Genomic DNA, 11,786 nt, shown 5'->3' with positions numbered 1-11,786 from the left:
AGTCAGCTCTGTGAATTTTGAGAGGGAGGAAGCTATACTGTACGAGCATCTACTCACAAGGGCCTGCTGATTACCCATGCACAGCTATAGTCTCCTCTGGTCCAATAAACTTTTCTGCCTTACAAATCTAACCACTTTGCCTTGCTATTTGTGGGTGAGGGCCCCTGAAATCCCTGTTTCTCCCTATGGTTGGCAGCATCCATGCCCAGAGAATTAGGTAGGCAGAGTGCAAAGAGGCGCTCATGCCCTGTACTGGGGACAGAATACTTTCATTCTCACTGTGGGCTGGACCGACGCCAGGGTCTGCCACACGGACATAGCCCTCTGGGATAAGGTCTTAGGGATACGGTCTTAGGGAGAGGAAGCACCACTCTAGTGGGACCCAATGAAGGACAAAATATCCATCATCGGGTGAGCCTTGTCCTTGACTTCCTCTGCCTGCACCCCTAAGTCCTGGGCCACCCTGTGGAGCAGCTGCATCCTCCAAGGCCAGAGAGGCAGAAGAACCACCGACCGCTTCATCTGGGGAGGAGGATGAGGAGGCACCTGCCTGCAATGGGCAGCCCACATCCATGGCTCCCGAAAGGTCCAGTGTGCATGCTCCCTGGTGCTAGGAGAATAGCCCTGATGCCTGTCCATGCAATGCTGAGCCCACAGAGGGTGATGCCAAGCTCTGCACCATGAGAGAAGGAACCATTGATATCGATATCACCAGGAACCCTCCAAGCCTCACAGGTGCTGGCATGGTCAGTGCTATAGCATACTGCACCAACAAAAAAGGCATCAAAACCACCAGAGTCAGTGACAGTAACGGTACTGAAGAGGTCAGTGCCGAGGAGTCTGACTGTGTTGACAAGGACTCTTCCATGGAAGACAGCTGTTCTGACAACCAGTGAGACAGACAGTGCTGAAAGGAGTACTGGGGGACCACCCAATGCTGACACCAGTGACGGAGCCCAGGACAGTGGGTGTATGACCTGCCCCTGGCTCTCATGGAACATCCATGGGATCCAAAACTGCAGTCACTGCCCTGGTGTGGAGTGTCGACTCCTTCTGGAGGAAGGACGAGCACTCCTACTCCTGCATAAGCTGGACAAGTAGAAGTTGGACTCTGACTCAGGTGCCTCTGATGCTCAAGACCAAGGTGGCACCTGTCCTGAGGGTGCCTGCATCAGCACCAGCACCAGCTGGGACAGTGCTGGTGCTGTAGTTGCTGGTGGGGCCAGGGGCATCAGTGGTCACACCATCACGGTGGGCTTGCCCCAGGATGGAGGATGACTTGACACCTGTCTCAGGGAGGTAGTTCTCCTTGGCAACGAGAAAGGTACAGTGATTTGCATGAGGTTCTGCGCCACACTGAACACGTCTAGCATCAATGGTAGCTCCGGGGAGTGGGAACTGGACCTCTGGACTGGCACCAAAGCCTGACCCTCCAACGTGCACCTATGGTGCATCTCCTCCAATGCCACCTGGGCATTCTCCCTGCGCTTCGATGCTTCTACTTTTTACGAGGCACGAGGGACTGAGACTTATGTCTCCTGGGAGGCTGAGGTGCCGGCCCTTCATTTTGTGCCAGGCTCCCTTCTCCTTCAATCGACGCCATGGCCAGGTTCAGTGCTGGTTCACTCTGCACCGAGGAAGATATGCTCAGCCTGGCAGATGGGGATTTCTTGAGCTGGAGAGCTGCCTCCATCAACAAGACCTTGAGTTGCTGAACCAGGTCCTTCAAAGTCCTGGATCTGAAGGTATTACAAATTGGGCAGCGGTCCCATTGGTGACTGTTGCTCAAACACTTCAAGCAGGCTGAGTGTGGATCACTCTTTGGCACGCGCTTCCCACCATCAATGAAGACTGCTGACCTTGGCATGCCCTGAGGCCTCGAGGAGGGGGAGTGACCTCCCTACAACAAACTACTCTAAGAACAGCAGAACTATAAACTAATCAAACTATTTAACTATATAAACTATTAAAACCTAATTAGGAATTATTTACAGATAAGATGTATGTGCTACCAACTAACTGAGAAAATTGCTCGCAACACCAAAGGGGGGTTCCAGCAACTGACACCCCAGCAAGAAGGAACTGAGCGGGGCGGGTGGTTGCATGGTGCTTATATTGGTGCTATATCATCGCCACACTGATCCAATGGCTATCAGTCAGAAGAAAAATTTTCCAGAAACTGGACATGTGTACACACGCCTACATTGGAATGCACATAAACAATCACTCGAAGAACGACTACACATTGTCAACACAACCTACACTGACAGAAGGGGTTTTTGCTGTCAGTGGACAAACACCACCTCTCAGTGGCAGTAGCTAAAACCTACCAGCATCTATGGGATAGATTAGGCCAGGGGTCTGCAACCTGTGGCTCTTTAAGGACTTGTTTGGCTCCCGAAGGTAGAACTGCAAACTAAACAAAAACAAAACAAAAAAAATAAAGCAAAAGAAACAAAACCCTCCTGATTATTTTTGATAAATGGTGAACGTCTAAAAGCCCAAAAATGAACAACTCAGATCTAAATAGTAGACAATATGCAATCTCAAAATGTTGGATAGCATCCTCCAAAGAGAGAGACAGAAGGTTCAGGAATGACAGATCATGAAGACAGTGATACAAACACACGTGTAAAGTGTGAAGAAATAGAATATGTAAAAAGTTTATGAACTTCCTGCAGTAAACACGAATTGCATTACATATTATTGTGTGTGACCTCTTCTTAAAACAGTAGTTAAAAAAATTATGGTTTGATGTTATTTATGAAGGTCCACCTCTTATTCACATGCATTGCAGCTCTTGACTTATTGACTTGTTTTACCAAATTGGAAAAAAATGGCTCTTCTTGCTATTTGGTTGCCAACCCCTGGATAAGGTATATACCACATGATCTATTTCCTGAGGATATAAGCATTAGCAGATTTTACTACTTGTGAGCAGGTGCTATAATCAAACTCTTAGTACTGCTATTTATGGTGAATGCTTTAAGAAATCCCTATACAATGACTATCATTACCGAAGAATACACTGCATATGCACCAGAGCTTTGGCATTTAACAAGTCCCCTACTTACAACGTTAGGCAGATTTACAAATTATTCTAATCTCTTTTGAAAAATATAAAAACAGAAAAAGAATAAACAAAATAGCCATTTCTATCCTCCTGTTTGAAGGGGCACAAGTAATACTATTTGTTCCCACCATTGAAACATCACTTCTTTAAAAGGGAATAGTTCTCTGCTCTTTAACTGGCATACCTTCAGGGCAAGCATGTACAGGGGCAAAAGAATGACCAAAACACAAACTTGTGCACACCATAAATACGATACTGCTGACTGGAATGCTACCACAACATTTGTCAGCTCAATCACACCAAAATTACTACTAGAATCATCCAGTTGGATCTCTGGATATTCTTGCCAACAACGTCACATTATGAGACGCCAATCTTGTGTAAAATTCTTGTGTTCTCTACCCAACTGTCCAAGCTGTTGACAGGTGGACTAAGAGCCCAAAGACTTGGATGTACATTCTTGGCAAAATGGCAGTGATGAGCACTGCAGAGTTCATAATGCTAGGTTACCATGGAGGGTTCTAGCCACACAATTCTCGCAGTCTCCCCTACTGGCTAATCTCCTAAAGCCCAGCTGTCACTGGTTTTGGAGAACGTACAGTTAGAGGAGCAAATTGTACATCTAGTATAAAAAATGGAATTCCAGACTTCACCCAATCTGTCCCTATTTACACCAAGACCGAGGCTGTCTACACTAAGACCAAGGGTGTGATTCCCACTTCAGTGTATGCATATTTGCAGTGATAAGTGTAAACAATGGTGCACCCACAGTAACATGGGCATCAGCAGCATGGCTAAGCCATGCTGAGTACAGACACTTGGCATTCAGGCAGTCTCATGGTTAAACCATGCTACCACAAACACACTACTCTTTATTCTTATGTTAGCTGTCATCAAGCTAGTGAGGGGGTGTACATGCACATTGGGAATCACAACCCTATAGCTCGTGGTACGGACATAGCTTAAGTGTGGTACATAGGACCTGTTTAAGAGCAGCAATAATGGCACTAAGAATACAGATAAGGAAGCTGGTGGGACACCAAAGAATATAAATGACTCCAAGAAACATCATATCCAAGAAGAGTGAGATGCCTGTAGTCTAGGCCCATGAAAATTATAGCACTCGGACTAAAAACGTGAATATGCTATTCTTTGCTGCTGCTGCTGCTGCTGCTGCGACGGCGGCTGTCCTTGCTGTTGTTGAAGACGAACTTGTTGGGAGTAGGGATCCTCAAGAGATTTAACAAAAATGGTTGTTTTGGGTCCAGTCTTCCAAACAATACCATTTAAGTCTTTTACAGAGGATTCAACTGTGATGTTATGGGTGCCAAGGATTGCAAAGTTCAACAGAAACTGAGTACTGAAATAATCATTGTGCGGTTCCACCCTCTGCTCCATCTCATTAGTCATGTTGTCAATGGGGATCTGGGAATACATGGAGGGTCAGAATGTCATTCTAGATAACCTGTTATGGGAATGTTCAGATCTTGACAAGCTACTGCTTATTCTGTGTAATACGATATGGAAAGACAAGCATGAAAATTATATTAACTCTGTTCTCATTTTCCTCAAAATCAACCATGGCCTGATTTTGAGCTAGATGTCATTCTCTCTCTGCTGGCAAATGCAAATTGCACCCACTAACAGAGGCAAGTTAGCTGACATCAGTTATTTTCAAGCAGCTCTAAATCTTACATTAGTATCTAAGTAGGATAAAACAATATATTTCTCCTAATAACTTTAGGACTGTTCTACTTCTCAGTTAGCTGTTCACAGAATATTAAAAATTGCATAGCTTTTACACATCAGAAGCTTGGATCTTTACTATCACTGATGAACTGTTCCGCTGAACTTAGCATAATTATATTTAATAACCATTTAATTCAAGCAGACTGCATTCTGACTGTCAGTTAACGTAAGCGGCAGGAAAGTCCAATGCTTAACACGAAGGGGTTTCAAATACACTTGTGTGCCTAGTTGGTAGAGGAGAAGCTACTCTTGCCTGTCTCCTCAAGTGACTTGGCTGCATTCAAAAGGGAATGAAAGTTCCATGATCTGAAGCAAGTTCTCACAACAGTTAGAATGATGAGCTTCTGCTGCAGAAAGCCCCACATAAGGGAAGTTCCATTTTGAGCACCTCAGTCCTGACCTGCTGCAGATGGAAAAGCATGAGAGGAAGCTAGCATAATCCTCGTCTACACTGTGCCTTGCCCTAATCAATGTTGTAAATCTTTCTTTCAAGAGCACTAAACTTAGTTTAGAACAAACACAAAAAAGAAACATACCTTTACAGATAGTACAAGAAATGGTGAGCATGAAGGGTAACACAACAAAAGGAAACAATAAGAGACTATGTTTTGCTCTTGACAGCTATTTGTCAATAAAGCACATTATGGCTCTATAGTATCCATACCTTGTAGTCCTGTCCTGACTTGCTCTGTAGAGTTGACGATACATTTAGACAGACTGACTGAATTTTGCGGAAGAGACCTGGTTTGGAGCCATGCTGAACCACTCCCTCCACCTTTAAGGCAAGTTGCTGATTGTTTTGCACAGCAATGGGCTCTGCAGGGTTCCGTGGAGATGGTGACAGAGCAAGCTGAAATGGAGATTACAGGCTTAGAGAGTCAAAATCAGTCCTTTTCAGGAGAAATGTACAATTCATAGGTAGAAGCTGCCTAAACTGGAAGAGGGAAGCAGCAGCAGATGAAAACACAGAACTGAAATGAAAGGAGAGAAGAATCTCCTAAGGCATATGAGAATTAACAAGGGCACTGAGAACATTAGACATGCTCTTTGCATTAGTTACACATCCGCGAAAGGAACTCCTTAAACAGCCTCTAAATATCCAAAAGCTACAGACCAGATTAAATACCTGTTTTGCTTCTTTGTTCCTAAAAGGTAAGACTACCAAGACTCCCCTCCCCTTGTAGTCCTCCAAGGTCCAAGGATCCCCTCCATTTCCCTCCTCAATAGCTCTACACCATGCCTAGCATTTCAGTCCAGCCTACTAAGGAAGAAGGCTGTTTACAGCCTTGAATTGAACATCACCTATAAATGAGCAAGCAAAGTTGCTGCAGAGTTACAAGAGGTGCTTCCGCCTCAAGACTTGAATACTACCAGACCTTACTTGTCTAACACACTGAGTATAGTTAGGGAAAGATTTTATCTTGAAAACTCCATAAGTATCAGAAAGTTTAATTGTTTGCTTGTTAAGAATCCTTAAAGTTAGGACTTGGATAATCTTATGTACACATACTTTACAAGTTATTCCAAACAGACCTAAGATCAAGTGCTGTTTGCACAACCAAGAAGTCTGAAATTTCGTGTCTAAAGCAAGCTGATAACTAATGTTGGTTTCAATGCACTTAGTGATAGCATTGCAAAAACCTGCCTCCTTCAGGAAATAAATGGAAGTGGCCAAGAGCAACAACATATTACAATGCTACCTTAACAAAAGCCCACTTATCTCAAAACACACACAAAACACACACAAAAATTCCTTTAATCTGGCTCATCCAGGACAGGACAGATGATAGATTACCAAATTTTCCGGACTACTGGACATCGCCACCCTGCACTCCTCAGCTTCACTATCCCCTTGCTCCTCCCGCTTCACTAGCCCCATGTGCCCTGCCTCAATTCCAACCCCCCAGTCCCCCTGCAGTCTTGGTCCACCACAGGCTTAATCCTGCGTCCCTCCCATGGCCCCAACACACACCACTCAACCCCCCTTACTTATGCAAATTTCAAGGTATGCAAGGGTTGTGTGCAATGCAACCCTCACATACTTCGGAGGACTACTGTATGCTGGGCCATCAAATCTGTCAGATTATCTCCGTAAGTGGGACTATTTTTGCCAGATGCCAGACCATCAGGAGTTCTGGACCATCAGAGGCCAGATTAGAGGAATTTTACTGTACCATGTTACAGATATTCAGAACAATAAATTAGTGATGTGGGAAACTACTGTCCACAACAATCTACAAAGAAAACAAGGTTACAGGAGACTGCCTAGCAATGTTTCATTTCAGTGCATTATATAGGGATGTTGGGTAACATTTTCAACAGTGGTTAAGGGAAGTGTTTCCAGGAGTATTTTAGGCCACAACTGCCACATTTTAAAGATATTTAGGCCAAAACATCTTTAAAAATTTGCCGCTTCCTAAATGAAGTTTCACTGAAACTTAAGACACCTAAGTCTCTAAATCACTCTTGAAAATAGTATTTGGACTTTCCCAAGTCACATTCTTTTGAAAATTGTGCAAAGTCCCATTAACTTGCAATTATTAGTAATACACACAACCAAATCAGAGGAATGTGTTATAAAATAATTTATATTAAAAAAATCAATAGGAAAAAACCTACTGATCCTGTTTGATAGCTAAGAATTAAAGTATTATGTACACAGTTATAGTCCTCCTCCCACATTGCCACACATTTCATTCTTTTAAAATGAAGTTGCCAGAGTCATAATGGAAAAAAGCAATATAATCCACTAACTTGTAGTGACTTGGATAGTTTGAAAGAATTCATTTCTAAAAAAATCTGCTTTTAGAAAACCCTCAAATCCCCAATTTTGTTTCCAGGTTGTGAGACAACATTTGCATGGAAAATACTATAGACAAACAGCTTCTTTAGCCCTGCAAGATGAAAACCAACCAACCTCTCTGTCTCTCTCTATAAACATCTATGTCACACACACGCGCACACAACCAGACACACATAATGGTTATATTTCCACATAAGCTTCTTACACATGAACTGTAATCTAAATTCAATCTGCGCATTGCTTACCTTAATACTTGTAGATTGCAATTTCTGGAAAAAATACCTTTGAAATGAAAGAGGAACTTTCAGCAAGGCAATAACTGCATTGCATAGGCAAGCTGTGTGCTGTAAATGAAGACGACAAAGAAGAAGAAATTCTTTTAACAGTAATATGAAAAAGCAGGTACAGTAGACCTGAGTTATGCAGAGGTTGCATTCCTTGCAAGCCCCAGGTATGTCAAATTTCGTGCAAGTTGGGGGAGATGGAAATCAGGCGGCAGCCTGGTTCCTGGTTTCCATGGGCTTGCAGGAGCCAGAAAACTGACCAGCGCTCTAGGGCTAGTCTGTTTTCTGGCTCCCAGAGTGGCAGGGAGCGGGAACCAGATGGCAGCCTGGTTCCAGTCTCCCCGCTGCTTGTGGGACCCAAGAAACTGACCAGCACATGGCTGATCAGTTTCCCAGGTCCCACCAGGGCAGGGGAGCTGGCAGCTAGGCTACTGCCTGGTTCCCATCTCCCCACCACCAGTGGGACCCAGCAAACTGATCAGCCACTTGCTGGTCAGTTTCCCAGGTCCCACAAGGAGGGAGGAAGAGGAGCTGGGAACCTAGTGGCAGACTGGCTCCCATCTCCCCACCACTGGCAGGAGCCAGGAAACTGACGAGCCCTGGTGGTCCTGCAAGCCCTGGAGGGCAGACAGCCGCAGAGCGACTTAGAGTTGTGCTTCACTCGCATTAACGCGAATGAAGCACAATTTGATGTCATGCATTTCAAGGGTTTACTGTACTACAAGCATTAACACTGCAGTCATTTCCACTAAGAGACCAATAAATGCACTATCAAGTTTGCACAGTAGCACACATTTACTAAGGGAGACCACTAGATCATCAGTGCTCTCTTCTGGAAGGGCAGAACACAATGTCCTGACCTGACAGTACAATAAAGTCAAGAAGAACCTAACAAGGAACACATGCAGCATTATTTCAGATGTAATGTAACAGTGCTGTTCTTTGAGATGTGTTGCTCATGTCTGTTCAAGCTAGGTGTGCAAGTGCATACGTGGCTGTCGGAAACTTTCCTCCAACCAGTCAGGTCAACTGGGGAGCTCCCTAGAATGGTGTCTACGCAAAACCTATCTATATATGAGCAAGCTGATCCGGCACCCCTCAGCTCCTTCTTGCTGCCATTCCAACAGTAGGGCAGGAGGGTGGGTTTCCAATAGATATGAGCAACACATCTCGAAGAACAATAGTTACAATGGTGAGTAACCGTTTGTTCTTTGAGTGCTTGCTCATATCTATTCGAGTTAGGTGATTCCAAAGCTAAACCCAGGGCAGGGGGTGGCATTAATATATGGGTGAGTCAAGAACAGCACTCCCGAAGGCTGAGTCTCATCTAAATTGTTGCACAATCGCATAGTGAGACATGAAGTTACGCACAGAGGACTAAATAACTGCACAACAGATTTCTTGGAGAGGCACATGCACCAGGAGGCCTGAGCTCATGTAGAGTGCACTGTCACAGGCAGCGGGGAAACTTTAGCGAGTTCATAACATGCTTGTATACAGGATGTGAACTGAGAAGAGATGTGCTGGCACAAAACCAGGAGTCCCTTTATCCACTCAGCAATGGCCACAAAGACCGTGAAGTCTTATGGAAGGGACTGGGCCGGCTGATATAGAAGGCAAGCACCTGTCCCACATTGGCTACGTCTACACGTGCCCCAAACTTCGAAATGGCCATGCAAATGGCCATTTCGAAGTTTACTAATGAAGCGCTGAAATGCATATTCAGCGCTTCATTAGCATGCGGGCGGAAGTGGCGCTTCGAAATTGACGCGCCTTGCCGCCGCGCGGTGCGTCCAGACGGGGCTCCTTTTCGAAAGGACGCCGCCTATTTCGAAGTCCCCTTATTCCCATGAGCTCATGGGAATAAGGGGACTTCGAAGTAGGCGGGGCCCTTTCGAAAAGGAGCCCCGTCTGGACGCGCCGCGCGGCAGCAAGGCGCATCAATTTCGAAGCGCCACTGCCGCCCGCATGCTAATGAAGCGCTGAATATGCATTTCAGCGCTTCATTAGTAAACTTCGAAATGGCCATTTGCATGGCCATTTCAAAGTTTGGGGCACGTGTAGACACGGCCATTGAGGGATTGCAGCTGCTGCTCCCATTGGGTGCTGTGAGGTTTGGGATAGAAAACTGGCAAGAAAACATCCTGACTGACATGGAACCAGAGACCACGTTAGGCAGGAATGCTGGGTGAGAGCGGAGTTGAACCTTTTTGTTATGGAACACCGTGTGTGGGGGCTCAGACATGAGCCACCGGAGCTCAGACACCCTGCTGGCAGTAGTGATAGTCACCAGGAAGACCATTTTCCAGGAGAGGTAGAGAAGAGAACAAGTAGTCAGAGGTTCAAAGGCAGGGAGAGGCATCTGGAAGAACAGGTTAAGGTCCCAGGCCAGGACCAACCATTGAACCAGCAGGTGAAGTCAGTCCACGTCCTTGAGGAAATGCCCCACCATGAGGTATGCAAAAACAGAGGGCCTGCCCTTCCCAGCATGGAAGGACAATATGGCCACCAGGTGACTCTTTACAGATGAAGCACAAAGGCCTCGCTGCTTCAGGAAAATGAGATAGTCTAGCACCTGTGGTACAGAGGTAGACACAGGTACAAGATCGTGCTGACAGCACCAGCAGGAGAAGTGCATCCACTTGGCCAGGTAGGACTGTTGCACAGATAGTTTGCTGCTGCTAAGCAAGACTTGCTGTTTGAGCCCCAAGTAGGTCTGCTTGGCACGAGTCACCTTCAAAGCCACCGCATCATAAAAGGTGAAGGCACCACAGGTCCAGGTGGTAGTGGCAGCTGTGATTCTGCGTGATGAGGTCTGAACCAGGGAAAGCTGAATGGGCAGAAGCACAGACAGCTCCATCACTGTGGGGTACCAGAGCTGGTGAGCCTATGTTGGGGCCAAGAGGATTGTGTCTGCGCAAGTGGAAACAGAGGGAAGGCACAGAGCAGTCCCATAGTCCATGCAATGAGAAAAGCATCTGCTATGAATGCTGGGCTGAGGCCCCATAAGCAGCAAAATGTGGGGCACTTGCAATTGCTCTGAGATGCGAAGAGGTCCAGCTGGGGAAAGCCCTATTTTCAGAAGATCAAGTGGAGGACATGCACGTGGCTCAACCAGTCATGGGACAGGAATCAATGACAGACCGTCTGCAAGCTGGTTCTGGACCCCCGGGAGATAAGACTTCTCCGTGTGAATGGAATGGGCTATGCAGAACTCCCACAGGCACAGATATTCTGAGAAGAGTGGGGAGGAGGGGGCCTCTCCATCCCAGCTGATGCAATACATGGCCGTTGCATTGTCTGTCAAAACTAACACGCAGCAGCTACAGAGATGGGGAAGAAATGCCAAACAAGGGAAGTGAATGGTCTGGAACTTGTGCACATTTATGATGGAGAGAGCTCCTCTGCTGTCCACAACACCTAAGTGGTGATACATCCCAGACGGGAACCCCAGACTAAAACTAACGCATCCATAACTAGGGACATGGTGGGCTGAGGAGCATGAAAGGGAACACCCACAAAAATGTTCTGTGGACATAGCCACCAGCAGAGAGTGTTGGAAACATGGCAAGGCAGGCTCATGACCGTTTCCAGGCCATCCCAATCAGGATGGTAAGCCCAGTCCAACCACATCTGGAGAGAGTGAAGACAGAGACTGGCAAATGGAATCACGTATGTGCAACTTACCATGTATCTCAGCAGCCTAAGGTACAAGTGGACTGTAGCAATGGGAACCTCTGAGAGGGAGCACAGGAACTGGATGAGACCCTGCTAGTGCTGATCAGGGAGGAATCCCCTGGCTTGAGTGGTGTTAAGAACCATCCCAATAAACTCTATGAACTGTGAAGGGACCAGCGAGGACTTTGCCGGGTTGAGT

General features: G+C 46.0%; 1 protein-coding gene across 2 annotated transcripts in view; it reads right to left on the bottom strand.

The window, feature by feature from the left end:
• Positions 1 to 2,591: 2,591 nt before the first annotated feature.
• Positions 2,592 to 11,786, bottom strand: part of INTS7 (integrator complex subunit 7) — a 52,633-nt gene continuing 43,438 nt past the window's right edge. For both annotated transcript variants that reach the window (XM_074988620.1, XM_074988621.1), the window contains 3 exons: positions 7,871 to 7,969; positions 5,487 to 5,672; positions 2,592 to 4,498 (listed from right to left, as the gene is read on the bottom strand). In XM_074988620.1, the coding sequence (XP_074844721.1) occupies positions 4,202 to 4,498; positions 5,487 to 5,672; positions 7,871 to 7,969 (582 nt within the window). In that variant the 3' untranslated portion in view covers positions 2,592 to 4,201. The remainder of the gene's footprint in view (positions 4,499 to 5,486; positions 5,673 to 7,870; positions 7,970 to 11,786) is intronic.

This window comes from Carettochelys insculpta, chromosome 3, assembly GCF_033958435.1.
Source record: "Carettochelys insculpta isolate YL-2023 chromosome 3, ASM3395843v1, whole genome shotgun sequence".
In the NCBI taxonomy this organism is placed as follows: Eukaryota; Metazoa; Chordata; order Testudines; family Carettochelyidae; genus Carettochelys; species Carettochelys insculpta.
This window is presented reverse-complemented; position numbering and strand designations above follow the sequence as displayed.